The sequence below is a fragment of the Pogonomyrmex barbatus genome, unplaced genomic scaffold (genome assembly GCF_055798465.1).
Source record: "Pogonomyrmex barbatus isolate J1 unplaced genomic scaffold, ASM5579846v1 scaffold2, whole genome shotgun sequence".
NCBI classification, from domain to species: Eukaryota; Metazoa; Arthropoda; class Insecta; order Hymenoptera; family Formicidae; genus Pogonomyrmex; species Pogonomyrmex barbatus.
In genome coordinates, this window is record NW_028297116.1 from 23,776,103 (window position 1) to 23,797,812 (window position 21,710).

Here is a 21,710-nt window from a genome sequence, read left to right on the forward strand (position 1 = left end):
TCGACAAAAATATTGTCATTATAAAAAAAGTGTACTTATTTCAAATATACCATGTAGGCTGCGTTTCGATACTCACTGCCAGTACTGAAAACACGTAGTTCAGGTCACGTATATTACAGATTTTCAATACTGGTAGTAAATTTCGAAACACAGCCTTTGTAAAATTAGATAAAAAAATCGATCTTTGATGGTTCGATTCTTTGACAATCAATTTTTTGGTAAATCGATTTTTAAGTTTTCGATTTAAATCGATCAAAAAAATCGATACTTTTGAAAAAATCGCCCATCCCTATTTTATATCTTAATATCTATTTCAAATTTCGATATTGAAAAGATTACATGTATATATGAGACGAAACCCGTCAACTCATAATTTACTTTAGTTCGCATTCCACCACCAGATGGTAGTGTCTCATCTTTTGTTGCCCATCTTACATACAGAGCTTTCATTTCTCTTAGTATATGTATATGTTCTGTGACAGGACAACGGGTGACACCTGTGCCGCGGTGAGGTGCACGTAAACGTGGAAGGGATAACATGGCTACCGCCTGGTGACGTTCCGCTCGGCCGTCGTGGATATCAGATGCTCCGAAAAACATCTGGCGAACGTTCTGCGACGTGCTGCCGATAGCAAATCTGCCGAAAGGATATCGCACGTCGTGAGTGAGAATTGTACACGAGAGAGGCAGCGTACAGTGACAACGCAGCAACATGATGAACATGTGGAAAGTACGAGAACTGATGGACAAGGCGTAAGTTTGATCTTGAGATAGCGGAACCAGGATATAACCTTGCTTTTGTCTTTTTCTCCGGATATATTCTCTCATGCTTCACCCGTCAACACACTTTTAATCAGTCCCTGCGTGATCGCATAAGGTTTAAGAAAAAAAAAATTGTGATATACACTCTGTCGAGATTTATTAAGAATGTCTCACACGGACGCGCCGAATCTCGTATCACAAGAAGGAACGAGAGATGAAAATCTCTCGGCCGATTACGTCGCGTAGAAGAATGCAATCGCTTTCGATACGTCTCGTTAGCAAGACTAGAGAATGAGCGAGAAAAAAATAGAGAGAGAGTCGTAAAACTGGAACGGCGAGCATAATTTTATGGCGCGACCTTGAGATTCGATAGTACACGGGTACAACGTGTAAAACAATCATGGATATCTCGAAAATAATTGTGGATTAATGACGGTTGGCCGGAGTTCCCCCTCCTCCTCCTCCTCCATCATGTGTTCTCTGATTCGCATAGCCTTACTTTGTCAGTACTTACTAGTTTCAACAAATCAATTTATTTTTTCAATTTCAAAGCGAATTTTTTCTCGTGCTTTTCAAAATATTCTGCGTTCATAATCTTTTATTAGAATTGCAAGTCTAATTTTAATAGAACTTTTATTAAAATCTATAAATTATAGAAAAATTTTGAGAAGCTTACTATTATTATTTCAAAGATTTGCGCTTTTATTCTCGCGAAATATTTTCATAAAATCCTAGGATTAAAGGCTCAAAATTTCTTTATCTCTTTGAAGCTTATTTCAATTTACTCATAATATATATGTAATAAAATTTAAACAATGGTTTTTTAAAAATTAGAAGAAGAGAGCTGATAAGTACTTTTTACCATTTCTTGCTCTTAATCTCATTTAATTTCTTGCACACATGATACAATAGACAAGTTTATACATTTGACAGCGATATGACATTCCGATTCTTATCGGTCGCACTTGAATACTCGTTTAAAATTACGAAAGTATTTGACTAGCGCATATTCTTTCATTCTTTGACTTTGCAACTTCTATCAACATTTATAAAGATAAGGATTTTAAAAAATTGTTATTTACATATAGTTATCAGATTATTAATAAAAGTTTTCATTTTCATAATCGACTTTTTATATTTTGTTCATCTTTGTTAGATTATAATACTTTTATTCTTTTTATGATAAAGATTAGAATGTGTTTACATTTAAAATGTTTAATAGCAAAATCGAAAATATGCATAGATAGTCTATAAAATCTTACTAACAATTACCGGAAAGCTTTAATTATTTTAAATTTGCGTATCTAAAACCATTTCTGATTTTAAGGCTCGGTTCTCTCGCGGCGCGATATAGGTTGTGTCTTACTTTCTGATGTTTTTTACAAGTTTTAAAAATACGAAAATATCATGTTTTTAAGGGAAAAGTACAAGACAAAACTATACGACGCAAGAAACTTTTTACATGTCATTTCTCGCCTCTGACGTTATAATTCAATATGGCTGCAGAGAGACAACCGAGCCTTAAAAATACAAACTAAATACAAACTAAAAGTTTGAAAATTGTGTTTTTTAAAAACTACACTGCTGATTTATTTGAATTCAATTCGATATTAGGACAATCTAATTTTACGTATAGATCAATAAAAATGTTTTGAATTTGTTTTTAGAAAATTTTATATGCTGTTTTTAAGAACTGTATTGACTGTACAAGTTTAACAAAAAATGACATACACGTACACACATATTGAAAATGTAACAACTTTTAAATTTTTAGCATGTATTTAAATTCCTTAAAATCAGCAATGATCTTAGATACACAAATTTAAAATAATTAGACATTTCTGACAATAGAATTATTAATAAAATTTACAGACTATCAATGCATATTTTTAATTTTGCAGGTAAAAATTTTAAATGCAAATATATTCTAATTTTTATTGCACAAAATAGAATTGTAATAAAATTGTAAATAAATCTAACGAAAATAAACACAAAATGTATAAAGTACTGATTATGATATAAAAACTTCTGTTAACAATAATTGTCTGTTAACAATATTCTGTCAGCGTTTTCCATATGTTTTATATATGAAAGAAAGAATTTTATCCATCTTTGATGCTTAATTTTAGAACCTTAGAGACCTCTAAATTTAATTAATATCTTTACACTAAGCTACTAAATGCATGTTCTCTTTTTTAAACCTAAATTATTTTCAAAGTTTTTAACAAGTAATTTGAAAATGTTTCAAAATTAATTATTTTTTAAAATTATTTTTTTCTATTATTTACAAATATCTATAAAAAAATGTGGAACTAATAATTACAAAATCTTTTAAAAGGATTAATAAATTATTTTGAAAATGAACATTATTTATTTAATATTTTTTATAATAAATTATTAAATAAATTTTATTTAATACACGGCATTGATTAAAAATGACCAAGAAACTCGGATTCAAAATAATAATTACAATAAATTAGATTTGTAATTATCCTTTTGAATTAATGAACTTAATAAATTAATCTCGGGTTATGATCCAACGTAATAAATATGAGGTGCCTTGCAAGCCTATATAACAGCTTTAAACTGTAATCATTTACGTAATTCATTCGGCTATATGCACTTTTGTCATTGCACGAATGCATGCACTTGTGTATACATTATGTGTTTGCAGACCAAATTAAGGTAACAAAAAAAGAGGGAAAACTAGGAAGAGAGAAAGGGAGAGAGAGAAAGAAAGAAAGACTGTTGCTGTATCTATTTTTAATTATTCCGCATAGATAGTATGACGTTAATAATAGGAAAATCATTATTGTAACTCTTTCGCGTGATCTGGCTGTAAAAGCTTATATATGGGCTACGATGTAAACGGCATCGTGTGTTTATGCATGTTATCCGCAACGTGTGTATACATACGGCGGGAATTAGATGGACATTAAAAAATTATCGAGTGTTTTTTGCGAAAATAATTACCATACCGTGTAATCGATACTCGGTGACGAGTGTAGCATGACATTATTACACGCGTAATTTAGTTATCCGATTACGTATGATTTATAGTTCTATATAGTTTTATGATCTACGTCTGTGACATTATAATGACTGCATTTATAGGACCAACGTCGTGATGAATTATACGGAAACAGAGGCTAAAGTTCGAGAGGCAACCAATGACGATGCATGGGGTCCCACAGGTATGATTGGCGATCTTCTTCTCCGATAAATATTTTACTAAATATTGGGAATATGTACAAATTGATTATACCGAATGCGTTACTTTTTAAGGTGCAATGATGCAAGAACTGGCTCAAGCTACATTCACATATGAGCAATTTCCAGAGGTAATGTCCATGCTCTGGAAAAGGATGTTGCAAGAGAATAAACGAAATTGGCGACGAACGTACAAGGTACGATCGTTTTCCTTGCAATTATTACGTCACACTCAAGGCATCTGAGAAACAATAAACTTATTATATAGAAGATTGAAGGCAGGATTATTATATTATAAAACAGTGAATAAAATGCATACATATATATAAATGAATATATAAATGCATTTTATTCTCTATCTGTATTTTATTAGTTTATTTTAATTTTATTAATTTGTATTAATTTGTATTTTTTTTACAGTCACTGCTTCTTCTTAATTATTTAGTTCGTAATGGCTCAGAACGGGTCGTCACGTCGTCACGCGAGCACATTTATGACCTCAGGTCTTTAGAAAATTATACCTATATCGACGAATTTGGGAAAGATCAAGGAATAAACATTAGACATAAGGTTAGAGAATTAATTGATTTTATCCAAGACGATGATAAACTTAGAGAAGAAAGAAAGAAAGCTAAGAAAAATAAAGATAAGTACGTCGGCTTATCGAGCGAAGCGATGGGTATGAGATTTGGAGGTGGTGATAGGTGGATGGATAGTCCCAAGTGGAATAAGTCTAGCGTAGAAACGTATAATGATTGGGACAGTCGTGGGAAAGGATTTGAGGACGCAAATAACAGGTACATGTTTAATGTTTGCATTTCTTATTGTATGTGCATTTAAAGCAAAATATGCTATAGCTTGAATAAATAATTTCGTTATATAACTTTCATGCTTTTATATTACAGCGATGATGGTGAAAGAGAAGATTCAGACAATGATACTAGCCCGAAAAAAGGCGGAAGGGAATATAGAGATACATTAGACAATATAAATCAAATTGGTAAATCTACTCAAATATCTTCTGCAAATGCTTCCCCAGCACGAACGAGAATTATTAAAAAAGTAGATCTTGGAGCAGCGGCAAATTATGGAAAAGAGCAATCTAATGTGAGTTTAAGAAATATAAATTTCGTTTTCTTATTTGTTTTGTTCATTTATATAATAAAATTTGTAAGAATTACAATAATATTACACAATTATTATGATACATTATAATAATTGTGTTAGATATAATATTATAAAATAATTGGAGTGTATCTTTTATTTGCAGAATAATACACCAGTACAGCAGAATAATAGTCAGTCATCACCGACGAATCAACAAAAGACCAAAAACGATATATTAAACGATATTTTCGAATCGCAAAGTGATAATAGTAAACTAGATGATGATGATTTTAATCCACGTGCAAACATTCAGTCATTCGCTCAATCACAAAATACAAACATAGATTTTGGCGATTTTACTAGTGCGTTCAATAACCCTGCAGCAGCTAAGATGAAAGAGAGCAACGATGAGTTTGCCGACTTCACATCCGCTTTTAATAATGTCACTATATCTAATCCCCCAAATCAGCCGCAATCACAAATCAATCTGATGGGTGCAGCAATATCAACCATGAATAATCCAATAACAAATAATATGACGAATAGTAATGCAATGTACGCTAATACGATGCAAACAACAGGCACAACAGCATTTGCTGGATCTATTGCTATTCAAAAGACATCTAACGATTTATTTGATTCTTTAACACCACAAAGTCTCAATAATCAAATTACAAATAACAATACAGGTATGAAATTATATGCTACGACTATACGGAATAAACATATGGAAATTTTGAAGTTTAATTTAACGGGGATGATAGCGAGTTTTCATAGAATAATTTTAGAGAGTAATTAATAATTTTATAAAAAAAGATAATTTTTTATTATTTCTTTTAGTAACTTCAAACACGGACCTCTTATCAGATTTGGATAGTTTGAATACTCCAGCCATGAGGTTAGCTGATAATCGAATAAATAGTCCTAACAATTCGAACATTTTTATGGGAAAGAATAATACACCTACTAATGTCATCAATTACACAGGTGAGTATATGTGCACAATTAAGAAATATAATTTAATTTCTTAAATTACATGATTATCAAAACTTTTATCAGTAATATTTTCTTGTACTTATAAAATTGTATGTAACGCATACATATACGATATTTGTGTAATATATAATGTACACACATTTTATGATGAAATTAACATGGGAATATTTGCAAATTAGTTTAATATTATTAATCATATGTAGTTATTTTATAATAAATATAAAAATCTTAAGTTGTTGCATGCTTTTCCGTGAAAGAAATCTGTGTGTGAAATACATATCCCTGGAGTTTGAAATTAATTCCCCCAAGTTAATCTTTCCTTGCAGCCTGTAAAAACGAAGAGAGCATCGCGTCAATTGAGAATCTCTCCAATAATAGTGCCAATCAATTATTGGAAGTATTGTGTACCATGTACGATATTAAAAGTTGCACCGATTTGAAAAGAATGAGATCATGCATTTCAAATTACATCAGATTTTTACCAGGACCTGTGACTCTTCAGAAATATAGTGGTCTTGATTTCGATGCAAAAGTAGATGCCATACTGTACGGAAGAATTTTAGAAGAAATAATTGATAAATTTAATCGTGATTGGCCACTAAACGAAAATGGCCTGGATTCCTTGATTGAGAAATTGATAATCGTTGATGGTGCAACTGTCTTTATATTGTCGGAAGCTTTGAGAACCTTGACTATCGCATTAAATGAATCCAAAGATGAGAAGAAAACTCGTGTTATTTCAATGTTATTAGAGAATCTGCTAAAGAGCGAGGCAATATTTTCAGGAATATTGGACGCATGTAAAGACGAAGTACGATCTTACATACAGGAAGAAGAACTCGATCAGACTTGGCGAGCTACAACACAAATTTTGATCTCCCTGCCCAGTCGTATATCAAATAAATTGCAATTCAACATACCTAACTCTTATACGCCACAAGTATATATAAAAATACTCTGTTTTCATATATCTTGCGCCATATCGTTTATCAACGAGTTATGCAAATATGATATTAAATCAAAAACAACTGCACTCTCGTTTTTAATTAGCAAAATTGTAATTAACTTGAAGCCAATCGATTTTACGTACTTCGCCGATATTTTAGAAGAGTACTGTCTCGAAAATAAAAAGAACGAGCGACATTTAGTTGAGAATATATTTCGCGAATTGAATTCTGCCGCCATTGAATACATAGCTGTATTGTTTCTTAAACACTGCAATCCAAAACTCGGTATGCATCCCATCTTCGGAAATTTATTAGTAGAACCAAATTGGAAGTATGTTTTAACAAGCAAAATTCCTTTAATGCGTTATTATGAGGATGAAAAACTGATTATAAACTTGACTTCCTACCTGTCATGTTTTTTGAACGAAAATAATGTTTTATCAGAATTATTAGTCAAACTTTTGGAAATTTGGAGGGATAAGAGTATTTTGAATCACACATCTATGGAACAACTCAAATATATTACAAAACTAATTATTCTCTCTGTAAAAGCTTGTAAAACTACTTTAAATCATACTGAAAGAGATGAATGCCAAAAACTATTACTTTCCGGAGTATCTGTTCATCTCGAATGTACAAATATAACTTTAAGAGCAATGGGTATGATGGTCGCCGAAATTTGCATAAATTCTTTATCTGATATTGATAACGCACCGAAATTAAAATTTGAATATGAGAACATGCCTGTGCATGTATTAAAATTACTTCAATCTTTAAAAAATCTAAATTCACTTGAAGCGACTATAAATTTAAAAGAACAATATGAGCGAAACGGTGACTTGATAATTGGAAATATTGTTTTCGATTCTTTGAGTAGCAGAAAGATTTATGAATTGGGTATTGATTGCAATATCTTACCCAATGTCGTAAATCTGTCAAATGAAAAAACTGAAAAAAATACATATCCGCCAAAAAATAATGTGATAAGAGATAATCAAACAAAAAAGAACGAAGCAAAAGAGCAAGTGAAACAAAATAGCGACGAAGATTCAGATATGGATAGCGATGATGATTTGATTCCTTACGATATGAATGACGACAAACCATACGGTAAGATATATCCAATGTATCTACGGGATTTACGCGACAACTTAACGGATGAACAAATGTTTTCCAATCCCGAAATTTTCTCTGAATCCTTGTTAGTTTGTGAAGAGTTAATATTAACACAATTGCCGGACGATGATGTATCTTTTGCAATAGAACTCTTGCAGCTTTTCGTTACATTAAAGCAACATTCTTACGTGGAGAACTTTGAACTCATAGTTTTCAAATGTTGTGTAGCGATTGTAACTGTGCATCCGAAAGAATGTGCCGAGTTTCTTTGCAAAGAATTCTACGAGGATGGAAAATATTCACTGAATCATCGATTATTGTTCTTGAATATATTAGCCGAGTCTGCCAAACAGTTATCAAAAATCGATATTGATGATGCAGATAACATCGATGTTACCGTAAATACGGCGATTAAAGAGAAGTTCCGAGTTCCGAGTTGTATATCACTTTTTATCAATACGGAAGAAAATAGAAAACAGCAAGTATGGTGTAATGAAGACTTTGATATCGGTCTAGAATCGTCAGAGACTCAATTTATAAAACAAAGAATTGTCGACAAAAGAATTGCATCGCATACGAGACGATTTGCAAATAATTCTAAATCTCCCAAGTTATATATTAATCACTTTGGAAATGTAGCATCTTCATTTTTTTATCCGCTTTTGCATGGCTTTGGCCGTCAAGATACTTATAAACTTAAAGACTTAAAGATTTATATAGATCAGGAAAATATTTTATTGTTACGTTTCCTGAAAACATTATCTACTATAATGTTAGCGGCGCAAAATTGTCCGCTGGCGACAAAAATGGGTAAAGAAATATTGGAGCTTATGTGGACAATGAGAAATCACGACGAAGCGGTAGTGCGATTAGCCGTTACAGAAAATATCGGATCTGTACTTATTGCGGTGCCGAAAGAGGCCGTCATCGATGAACTGTCCGAACCCTTGATGGAAATAAGAGAATGGCTTTTATTATCGCAGAATGTCGTTAATGGTGAACATGATGCAAATTGCAGGATTTTAAACGCAAAAATTCTGTCCTTCATCAATTTCATTATAAGCTTTGCATTTAATTGTGCATAGAACAAAAATATGCAGTCAATTATTATCAGAAAAAATTTTTTATATCTATATTACATATTACAATCATTAGATATTGTATAAATATTATGTGTATGTACATTTTCATGCGAAATCTGACTTTTAAAATTGCTTTTTTTGTGTAAATTACATTACAAAAAATTACGTGAAATCCTGTAACTTCATAAAAGTTGTAAACTGAATGATATGCTACGAGTTTAAAATATAAATATTTTATTATCAAATTTTATAATTTTAATTGATACCCATCACACTTGTATATTATTAATGATCCAAAACATTAATTTTTCCATGTGATAAAATATTCAACACATATTTATATAACTTATAATTTAGTATGTAATGTATTAATTTTTAATTTAAGTTAATGCAATATATTTAAATATTTTAAATTAAATAATATATAGAATTAATATTAATTAAAGTAAGTCCGCTTTCTATTATTATATACTTTAATAGAATATTAAAATTATTTTATATATATAAATTTGTGTTGAAATTTTGAAAAGAACTAAATATATAGATATATAGAGATCTATATATTTATATATATATCTATATATAAATATATAGATATATATATATATAACTAAATATATAAATATATAGATATATAAAGAACTAAATATATAGAATATATATAGAAATATATAGATATGAAATAATAATAAGTAATATATGCTACAAACTAAAATTAGTATCATCTTTAGGATCGATCGAGTTATCATCCGTTACAAACCTTCTTCCACCTACATCCACCAATATTAGGAATCAAGCATCTAGCAATACATCTTCTACACAGGTCGGTTCGACCTGGGTTGGCTCGGGATTGAATATTGATCTCGATAATATAATGGGTAGTAAAACGAAACAAACTGGTCCAGCACCAACGATGAACCAATTGGCTAGCAATAGTCCACAACATCAGACCAAGATAGGACGTAAGTAATTTCTTAAATCTGTTAAGAATGTAAGAAGATCACTTTTCTATCAAGTCCTGCTTTTATAAAATTATCAATTTTCATCATAAATTGAAATAATGTGATATTCTGAAATTTAATTGTTTATGATTCAGATTATCTCTTGATCAACTATTATTGTAGTTATTTCATTTCATATGCAAAAATATACAAGTAAGGATAAAATTATGTATTGCTTGTAGCACTAGGAATGGGATATATGTCACCAGTGCAACCTCTACCATATAATCAGCAGCAACAAGCCAATGCAACATTTTTTCCTGCATTCCAGTAAAGGATTATCAAATGACTTAAGCTAAAACTCAAAGTTTCAAAACACAATATACAAGAATTGAAGCTTTACATAGAAACTTGTTACTAATTATTTCGATCGAGGTATGAGATCTTATATTTTCCATCTGAACTAAAGCCAATTTGTACAGGGTTCAACGTTAAATGAATATATATATCGACACATATTTTCTATTAGCGTTCAGCTCTAGGTATAACGTGTTGTTTTAAAAGGCATGTATGTCAGACATGTGTTCAGAAGACAATTCGAAAGGATAAATTGAAGCATTTGTCAGTATTTTATAATTTTCATTTATGTGAGAAATAACTATGATACACAAATTCTTAACAATTGGAATTTACATAAAAACTAATAAATAAGCATAAATGCAGATAATGTAATAATAATAACTAATAATATATAAAGAAATTAATCATTTTTCCTACTTATTGCGAAGCATCCTGATAATAGTTTAAACCTATTATTGGTAAAACTGCATAAGTTGAGCGACCTCACAGATTTCAATGATCTTGATATTGTCAAGGTCATCATCCTGAGTAACAATCAAAAAATTTTAGCCATCGCTCGATATTTATTAAAAAGTTATAAACAAAAGAAGTTTGAAAAATATGATAATTTATATAAATGCTGAAGCCATAAATCGTTTCATATTGTACTAAACGTATACGTTTGAGTTCAACTTTGCGTAGAAAATTGTAAACCCATATGGAATCTTGTTTCGTGTTAAAAAGTGTATGCGTGGAGAGTGAGTGCTTTCCATTTAGTGACATAAGTCGACACAAATATCGTTCTATTTTTCTTGGCTTTCAATGATTAACAAGGACAAAATGATACTTAAATGGAAAGCACCCAGTGTTCTGCCCCCCTTTTCCTATGGGAGGGGTTCCATTATCAAAAGATCTAACCTAACCCAACCCGTATTACAATGATAGTTAAAAATCATTGTGAAAAATTGTAAACCCATGTAGAACCTTGTTTCGTGTTGAAAAGTATGCGTGAAGACAGTGTGTCTCCCCCCCTCCCCACGGGCGGTAGTTAAATATGACATATGTACAATGATGATGTGATATACAATGATATTTATCTACATTGTGATATGAGTTGGGTTAGATTAGGTCTTTTGATAGTGGAGTCCCCCGTAGGGGGGCAGGGGCGGAACATACTGTTTCTACGCACACACTTTTTAACTCGAAGCGAGGTTCCACATGGGTTTACAATTTTCTACGTAAAGTTTAACTCAAATCTATATGTTTAGTATAAGATAAAATGACTTATGACTTGTTTTTAACATTTTAAAAAACAATGAGCGCCAAGAAAAATTAATCTTTTCCGCCTAAAGTATTAATTAAATGTGCAAATATGCATATATTGAGATATTATACTAATTAAAGTTCAAATTATTAAGTTAAATATACATTTATATTTTCAAATTTATTTGTTAATAACTTTTTAATAAACAGCGAGCAACGATTAAAACCTTCGGATTATTGCTCAGAATGATGAACATGCCCTTGACAATATATATCAAGATCATTGAAATCCGTGAGATCGCCCAACTTATGCAATTTTACCCTATTATTATTTTAGAAAATAAAAACAGAAACAAACAGTAAATGCATGTAATTTCAGTAATATGTGTCATAACACTTGCGAATTGCGCGGGAACAAATTCGACAGGAATTATTACTATGTATTTTATATATGTATATTAATCTTGGAAAAGAATCGGGATTATGCCTTATAGATAAGATGTATCATAAAAAAATGTACACATACTATAAAAAATTCGGAAGAATAATCTAATTAGTTGCATACACTTGTCATTATATGTATATATAATGTCTGGAACATGGATACAATGAAGGTTGATGCTTTTAAAATTAATAGATTATGAAAGATGATTACGATAGTCTTAAAAACTTGTATGTAAAATAAAGGCAGCTTAGGAGTTATGTGAGGAAAAAATGAATTATTAGAGGATATTATTAATAAGTGCTTCCTTCTTATGATTATTATGGCAGGATAAATTACAATCACATTAATTTTCTTTCGTAGAAAAGAATGTAGATAGAAGGATGTATTTTTAGTATTTCTTTTATCACGAAAGCTCGAATGAAATTATACATAAAATTAATATAAGAAAATTTTCGTATTCGATTCAATTACATACGCGATTATGATCCAAAAATTCAATAAGAATTCATTGATCATATAATTAACATGAATTAAAAGAAATTATAATCTTTATTATTACATGATATACAATTATTATAAACTGTGTGGCGAAAAATCATTCGCATTTGATTATATCTTACTACCAATGAAATAATATTCTTTAATGTTAATGTTTATATTAATGTTTGGAATTGTCATTATGTCTAATTAATTCTAAGCAGTAATTAATATATTATTATGTTTTGTATGTGTGTATTTGTGTGTGTGTGTGTGTGTGTGTGTGTGTGTGTGTGTATGTGCGCACACAAAATTATATTTACATCTTGTTTTTAATTTACTCTATCTTTGCTGATATTAAGATATTTTATTTAATATGTTACAAAAATCTTAATTTTTATTATATAATAAAAAAATTTACATCGCTAGAAATTGTTACATGTACATCATATGTATATACACACACACACACACACACACACACACACACACACACACACACAACATAATAATATATATGATATATATATATATTTAAAAAGAAGAGAGGAGATGATATATTTCATCCTTTTGGATAAGATATATAAGATATATTTTATTCTCTTCTTTTTAATAGCAATATGCAAACAAAAATTTACAAACAGGAATCATTTTGAACTCAATAGCAAAGTTAGATTATTATTACATTTATTATATACATCTTATAAGAATGATTTAATTATTTATTTTCACAAAAAAATATATAATATATAGTATTAGTACTATACTATATATGAGATTGACTATAAATCTTAAAAACAATTGATAATAGAAATCATTCTTTAATTACATAGGAAAGAGGATCATGTCGAATAGTTCTCTAATTATTTAGTTTTGCTCTATAAATTTGACTCAATGAGATCATAAAGGTGAACTTTCATGCGAATATCAGAGACTGAATTTCGTAAGGGCAAATGGGTCCTTTACTTTTTCCATTGTTTGAATATTTTATATGAGACGAGATAATTATTAACATAGGCAAGGCGATATATTTTTCAAATATAAAAATATATATTGTACAAAGATATATAAAAAAAGAGAAAAATCGTTTTAGTCAACGCATAAAGAATTATTAGCCGATTAAATTTTTTATTACAAGGGTGCATGTACAGTTTAATGTTATAAAACCTTTTGTAAAACTTATGGTTAACACAAATTACACCTATTGAAATTAATTGTCTTATAGCTGACAAATTCTATGATACTTTGCACAAGATATAAATTATTATTCTATGTTTAAAAAATATATACATTACATTTTTGCATTATTTACGCGCGATAATATTATTTATGACGTTTAGACTAACTGAAGTGATATCATTAAAAATTCTCTAAGTTTTCATCTTCATAAAGTATATTATAAAAAAAAATTTGAAAATTATAAAATTCTAATCATTTTTTTTATATCAACGAAATCTTTAATACATTTTGTATCAATAAACATTGTAATATTTATTGATTTTTAATATACATATCAATATTAATCGCGCGTATAAGATATCTACATAATCTATTGTATAAATGTGAAATATACGATTTAATATGAAATTCGCTTAGTTAAGGCTCGATTCTCTCGCGGCGCGATATGGGTTGTGTGATGTCAGAGGTGAGAAATGACATGTAAAAAGTTTCTTGCACACATCTAAAAAGATTTTTGTCATATAGCTTTATCTCATACTTTTTCCTTAAAAACATGATATTTTCGTAAAATTCTTAAAATTTGTAAAAAATATCAGAAAGTAAGATATCTGTCCAATAAATCATGTAAAAGTGTAAAATAATTCTTGAAATAATGATCACTGCTCAGCTATTAGAAACAACTAGATCTAGTGATCTGGTGATTTCTGATGAGCTAAGCAGTGTACCATGAAAATATAATGTTTTTAAAGGAAAAGTACAAGACAAAGTTATACGACGCAAGAAACTTTTTACATTTTTCGCCTCGACGTCATAATTCAATATGGTTGCAGAGAGACAACCGAACCTTAACAATTATTAATTCTCCAAATATGGCAGGATAGTATATATTGCTTACAGTATTTACATATGATCCGATACTTAAATAACTCAATTGATTTATAAGACTCCGAGACTTGCTAAAATAGACTTGCTAATAATTTCATTATATAATTATTGTTTAGGTATTTATCTTACACTTTACAAACTTAGTTATTAAATGCTGATTGGTGCTGGTGTAAACATATGAAATTATGTATTTCCACTTATCATTAAGATTACCTCAATATTACCTTTTCTTGTTCTTATTAAATTCAGAGAAAGTAAGAATTGTTAGATTCCGTTTTGCTTTTGTATATTTTTCTATTATTTTCATAGAATCTGAATCTTACAATTCTCATCAAATTATCATCAATCTACGATAATTTTGGTATATTACAATGTGTAAGGATTTTCTTCAATACAAAAACTGTATATCTTGATGTAAAAAAACAATATCATAAAAAATTGTTTATTAAAATTTCTATTCTATTGTTCATATTTTCATATATTCTTATATTATTGTAAAAAAAAAAAAAAAAAACAGTAATGTCTGCATGTAATATATAAATCTGTAGATACAGAATATGTCGACGTTATAAAGATACGTTATAATAGACACAAGTATAATTACACATTAGTACAAAGAGAAGAAAATTATAATTAACTACTACTAAGTAAAAACTTTTATAGAAATATTTCCAAATAAGTTTGTATGCAAAGAAGTATATTTTATTTTATCTCAGCTTTAAAAGATACATACAAAAATTTTTTTATTCGTCAATCTGTTTCGATTTTTTCTTCTTCTTTTTCTGCAACGACATATTTACTTCGCCGTTTCCGATGTGCCCATTTTCTTCGCCATTTTCGAGTATATCATGTTTTCTTTTTTTATTCTGTTTCTTTTTCTTCTCGGTTTCTTTTTTCTGAGCAGCTAACATGTGTGCCGTTTCCTCTAATGCTTCTTTCATTACGTCCAAATTTTTCTTCGGTTCCTTACCAGTTGTGAAGAAATCTAGTCTTTCTTCTACTTGTTGTCGTAATTTCTCACCAAATATCTTTGTTGGTATTTCCGCGAAACAATCGATTCTAGAAGCAATGGAGCATTTGTTCGCCAAGTACCTCGCAATTCTACCTTTATTTTTAGTGCCAGCGCGACCGATAAAAGTAGAATGGAACAAAAGTCCATATTTTGGAGTATTCGATTTTCCGCGGCTTTTTAATGCTCTGAACAAAGCTTTCTCCGCTCCCAATATCTGAACAGTGGATGCCGGTGCCTTCGCTAAATTAGTAAGCGATCCAGCATGTGCTATTAATCTAGCGCCGACTTGATCTCCAATTAAAGTAGCTAGATTAGGTGCTACTCCTGCCATTTTTGATGTTAAATATTCGGACATCTTCTTTCTGTAGTCCACCAATTTGACAACGCGTCCAGCAAAGATTTCAACATTCATTAAATCAACTGGACTTATATCCATGCCCATAGATGATTTGGCTGCATTGACAATGGCCTGAGCCCTTGAATTATCCATAACAATTTCTTCTAATTCCATCATTTTATCATCTGTCAATTCCTTTCTGTTTTTTATTACTTGTGCTACTTTCGCGTATGTATAATTCTCTGGAACAATCTTTGCAAGCTCTGGATAGTGATAACTGTACCATTCTCTAAAATCAAATAAAATAAAAATCAAATTTTCATATTTATTTTGTGGCATATTCAAGAAAAATGTTATATAATACCGTATACGCATGCTGAAAGTATTAATATCCTTATCTAATTGATCCAATAAAGCTATACTCTGAATGATCATGTTGTCTACTCGATTCACATTAAATTTAACTTTTGCTCTTGAATAACTATGTCCAAGACCTAGCTGTGCTATTGTTGAGTTTTGAGACGTAAAGCCTTTTATCATATTGTGGAAATGAAATCTTATTCCTCTTATAATTTCAGGAATAGCATTGACATGGTCGCATTTTATATTTATAGTTTCAGTAATATGGGCACCAAGTTTAGGATCAGCAACACCAAGAACAACATCCTGTTTGGCAAATTCACCAAAACAAGAATCTAAAAAAAGTTTTAAATCCTCTGTAACAATTCCTTCAGAAATGCTATTAATATTTTCCAGAGCTGAGAGTGCTGATTTGAAAGGTGAAAATGCAAGAAGTTTTATGATGTTACGAAATCGTGACAGATCTGTTACAGATTCTTCCACTTGAGGTAACAGCATTCCAATCTCTTCAAATTCCTTAATACGGAATATAGCATATCCAGCAGCATGTTCAAATAAAATGAAAAGCTGTAACATAAGCATTTAATATTAATGCATCCATGTATAAGCAAAAATATATTTGCTTTTCATTTTTATCATAGAATCAACATGCACTGCTGTAAATTATTATCAAAAATATTATTTTCTAACTTATTGACATCCAAAAACTGAAATTAAAAAAACAAGCCTTAAGTAACGATTTTCCTTTTCAGAATATATTCTATCCAAATACAATTTACAAATTTATAGAATTATAGGAAAATCAGATGAGAGAGCGTTATATTGCATATATTAATTATATTATATTCTACTAAATTTTTTATTATTATTTCTATTATATTGTTACAATTGTTTTATTTTTAAATATTTGTACATTTTCTAGAGGTTAACATCCTAAATGACATAATTATTAATCAAATAATCATGTCCAAAACATGCAAACGAAATTTTGCAAAATATTCATTTTTACTTCAAAAATCTAATATTAATTAAGAATTAATTGCACAATAAAATTTAAAATTTAACTATCATACTCGTATACCGATACCTTGCACTAGTCGATACGACGTTAAAGACAATTCGAAATTATAACTCGGATAAGACATTGCGATTCGAAAGTTATTATTTGAGCTTACCATTTTTTGAAAATTTTGTTTTTTATTCTTTCTACGATTCTATAAAAAAAAGTCTTCGCACTTAAGACCTCGGAAAATTTCAGTAAATTTCAACCATGTGTACGATGTAGCAGTATGTGGAATACCGAATATGGAGATCTTAGGCTTGTTCTACAATGCATCGTGTATCAGTGTCATAGACCATGGGACGTAAGATTGGGCCAATCACACTCAAATATTCTTCTCATTCGACTGTAATTGGTCAATTCTTGTGGCACCAACATCCGACGTATTGTAGAACAAGGCGCTTATGGCGCGGCTTAAGCCTTGTGTACACAATGCTAGAAATCGGTTCGAGATCTCGAATGAAGAGAAAATTGACCAATCATATTGATCAATTGAAAATAATCACTGCAATTGGTCAATTTTTTTCTCTGTGAGATCTCGGATCGATTTCTAGCATCGTGAACACAAGGCTTTAGACCTATTTTACAATGCGTCGTCTGTCAATATGGGTATTGGGCCGTAAGAATGGGCCAATCAAGTATTCTCCTCACATTCGTCCGTGGTTGGTCAATCTTGTGGCTTGTGGTTTGCGACATCGACATGCGACGTATTGTAAAACAAATCTCAGATCTGTTCTACAATGCGTCGTCTGTCAATGTCGTGAGTTGTAAGAATAGGGAATCAATCACAATCAAATATTTTCCCCACATTCATCAGCGATGAATCAATTCTTGTGGTTTGCGGCTTGCGACACCAACATGCAACGTATTATAGAACAAGCCTTGGGTTGGTTCTATAACGTGTAGTGTGTCGGTGTCACAAGCCACAAATTACAACACGCACAACGCATTGTAAAACAGACTTAGGCTTGTTTTATAATACATCGCATGTCGGTATCGCAAGCCACATGAATTGACCAATCATAGTTAATTGTGGAGAGAATACATGAATGTGATTAGACCATTTTTACGCCTTTTTTAGGCCCATGACACCGACGGGATCCCGTTTGACCACGTTGCGATTGATCACAACCATTCACATCGACCGGTGCCTAGAGGTTTTCCTCAAACGCGAGTGGCTGGTGATCAATTGCAACGTGTTAAATCATTGAGTATATAGGCATGGAGGGGGAATATTGGCACCAAAAGCGTGTCCAAAGTGCGAGAGAGAAAGATATACGAGTGATACTCCTTTCTGCACATGCGTCGAAATTGACAGATACTATAGGCAGAGAGGAACCTGAGAGCGGCCACGCCGACCTTTTTCGTGACACCGTAAAAATCACCATACACTACCGCCATCAACGTCTATAATTGAGCCGTGGAACTACGTGGAAGTCACATCTATTTTGCGACACTGCCGATAAAATCATGTCTCGTAAAATAGATGGTGCGAGTCCATGTTACATCGACAAATTGTAGATGAGAATGTATAATATAATTTTATATATATATATATATTTACGTTCGCATAATTTTTCTTTTATTAGACTAAAGGATTGATTAATATTGACAAAAATATATACATTTATCAATATATTAATTTTTTATACATTCATATACATTTCGATTCGATGTTGACTCGATGTGTGTCGATTCCATTAACATTTCTCGCTGGGATATTAGGTCATATTAGTTTCTTTCTTTTGTAAAATATCTGTTAAAATATCTGTTTGACAAAAATAAATCGTGAAATTTATAAAATATGATATTTATTCATATAATCTATTGACCATTACAAAAAAGTTGCTATGTAGTAACTGTACGTGTAATAATAATAATAAAAGGTAAAAAATAATTAAGAGGATAATTTTTGTATTTTTTCTTTTACAAAAAATAAGTTAGTTAAAGTTAAAAAGTCAAAAAGTTAAGTTTGAAGATAAATTGAAATTGAAAAGAAAATTGGTCATGTAATTATTTATGGTTATGTAATTATTTATATTTATGACTAAAAATGTGTGTGTGTGTGTGTGTGTGTGTGTGTGTGTGTGTGTGTGTGTGTGTTATGTATGTATGCATGTTTCTTCTTTACTCTCCTTTTCTTATAAAATGGTACTCAAGATATTTTTTTATTGTTCTCTTTTTATGGATTTTATCTCATTATGAACTGTAACATTCATTTTTTATTTTATTTATTTCATTTATTCAAAATGTTTTTCATTTTTCTATTCGAAGTATTGTTTCTTTTTTCTGCATGATTGTTGTATCTTGTACGAGAATATATTTTTACAGTAATCATATATTTCAAAGCTTCCATTCGATGATTATAACACTTATGATTAATATCCAACCATCCAGCGTGACTTTTATTCATAACATGCACACATTCAGCTACAATATTTTGAAGAAGACGATTGGATGTCCAATGATCTTGCCACATATGTGTAAATGTCATTAATTGTGTTTTTATAATATTTATAAACGGAGCAGTTGGTCTTATTAACTTTGTTACTGTTGGAACATCTTCATCCTTATTTCAATTTTCTCAAAATTCTATATATTTTTCACTTGCTGTTGTATCATCCATGGGAGTTTTTATCATATCATTGCGGCAATCCTCATAATTAGTTTTCGCAAAACTTCGTCGTGCCACAAATCCAACGAAATATGCAATAGCATTTTCATCATAACCACACAATGGATTTATATTTTCTATATCTTCAAAATCTACATATTCCCCTATAAGCTCTACATCTTCCAAAAATAAATCGCTGTCAAAGTTATCATATTCTACAATGGAAGTACTTGAATTACTCATGACTTTCTACTTTTTTAGTGAGACGATTTGGTTGAGTGATAAAAGCTTTCTCACTTTCTAGACATTGAACATTGCCTTTATCATTCGTTTCGATATATCCTGTTGAGAGTATATGTCTGGATAATTGTACCATTTTTGCCATTGGATTTGGATTAAATCCTCTGCGTTGTCTAAGTCTAGAAAATAAGTGCTGAATCTTGGTTACACAATCCTGTTGTAAGTTCAAATCCTTCAAATCGATTTGCAAGTCTCTCATAGATTGCAAGAATCATACAGTTAAAACAAAGCCCCTAAAACAAGGAATTTGTGTTATTTTGTTTGGTGATTTTGACTATTTTAAGCACCAATCAGTAAAATCTGTTAACAGAATATTTAAATCAGGATTCTTGGAGGACAATGGTCGTTTTTTGCCAAATCTAAGTTTAATACTATAACTATGTACTATAACGACACCCGAATCACCCTCCATTATTTAAACGCAAAATTCATAGCCCCCAATTGACCAATCGTCGGGGTACCGACACGGCGATCTCTCCGCGATTCCCGTCGGGTAAAATCACATCGAATATCAGACGCAAGACAAATTGAAACCGCACGGATTCACGTGAACAGAACGTGGGTAAATAATAAATCGCGCGTTGGGCTACCACCGCCGGCCCTGTTACCGACCGCGCCACTGAGCATTTTCGCGGAATCGCCGAGCGCGTTCAACGAATTGTCTCGAATCTTCCGGCGAGATCATCCCCGGAATCGCCCCCAGACCCGAGTTCGGCCGACCTCTACCCGACTACTCCCGACTTACGGCCGACTCGGGTATATTAAGCAACTCCGGTGGATGATCAGGACTATCACCGGCGAGATAGTAAAGCATCCAGTACTGCTCTCGACATTCCCATTCCTATCCGATAAAAGCGATCTAGGATGCTTCCTATTGAGCCATGAGCTTCTGGCCGATCGCTCCTATCACCAAAGCACACAAGCTTTCCCACAGGTTAAGGAGCTTCTTAACCTGGGCCCTAAAAGCAAGCTCTTGTGCGCACCTCTGCGCATCCTCCGCTGACGGTAAAGAAGCAGGGAGCTTCCTGCATCCCACCCACAGCAAAATCAAACATCCCGATCTCCGCCCGAAGAGAACTGAAAACTAGACGAACAGCTGACCGACAATAACACGCGCTCCGAGACCTCTCACACCGTCGCGCTCGCGCGCGTCTACCACCGCGAACGCGCCGGATTCACCGGAAAAGACTGCGAGCGAGTCTATTGTAACGATTCCCGGAATCCGCAAAGCTTTTTGCGAAACAACAAACACATTTGTACGTAAGACCAGATTCCGGG

General features: G+C 31.3%; 2 protein-coding genes across 4 annotated transcripts; one reads left to right on the top strand and one right to left on the bottom strand.

The window, feature by feature from the left end:
* Positions 1 to 462: 462 nt before the first annotated feature.
* lqfR (clathrin interactor lqfR) lies at positions 463 to 15,200 on the top strand. Of its 2 annotated transcripts, XM_025219392.2 has the most exons (9): positions 483 to 753; positions 3,877 to 3,956; positions 4,048 to 4,169; positions 4,393 to 4,769; positions 4,878 to 5,079; positions 5,243 to 5,768; positions 5,920 to 6,066; positions 9,952 to 10,182; positions 10,404 to 15,200. In XM_025219392.2, the coding sequence occupies exons 1-9, from the start codon at positions 713 to 715 to the stop codon at positions 10,493 to 10,495; spliced, it is 1,818 nt and encodes a 605-aa protein (XP_025075177.2). In that variant the 5' UTR covers positions 483 to 712; the 3' UTR covers positions 10,496 to 15,200. The 2 variants fall into 2 exon arrangements, with proteins under 2 accessions (XP_011643735.2, XP_025075177.2); XM_011645433.3 differs by lacking the exons at positions 9,952 to 10,182; positions 10,404 to 15,200 and adding an exon at positions 6,402 to 9,465 and having other exon boundaries at positions 463 to 753.
* Positions 15,201 to 15,429: 229 nt separating this feature from the next.
* On the bottom strand, positions 15,430 to 17,795 carry Nop56 (Nop56 ribonucleoprotein). 2 transcript variants are annotated; one of them, XM_089077329.1, is made up of 3 exons: positions 17,634 to 17,795; positions 16,463 to 17,025; positions 15,430 to 16,387 (listed from the first exon to the last, which is right to left on the bottom strand). In XM_089077329.1, the coding sequence occupies exons 1-3, from the start codon at positions 17,634 to 17,636 to the stop codon at positions 15,493 to 15,495; spliced, it is 1,461 nt and encodes a 486-aa protein (XP_088933455.1). In that variant the 5' UTR covers positions 17,637 to 17,795; the 3' UTR covers positions 15,430 to 15,492. The 2 variants fall into 2 exon arrangements, with proteins under 2 accessions (XP_088933455.1, XP_025075178.2); XM_025219393.2 differs by lacking the exon at positions 17,634 to 17,795 and having other exon boundaries at positions 16,463 to 17,049.
* Positions 17,796 to 21,710: the final 3,915 nt, after the last annotated feature.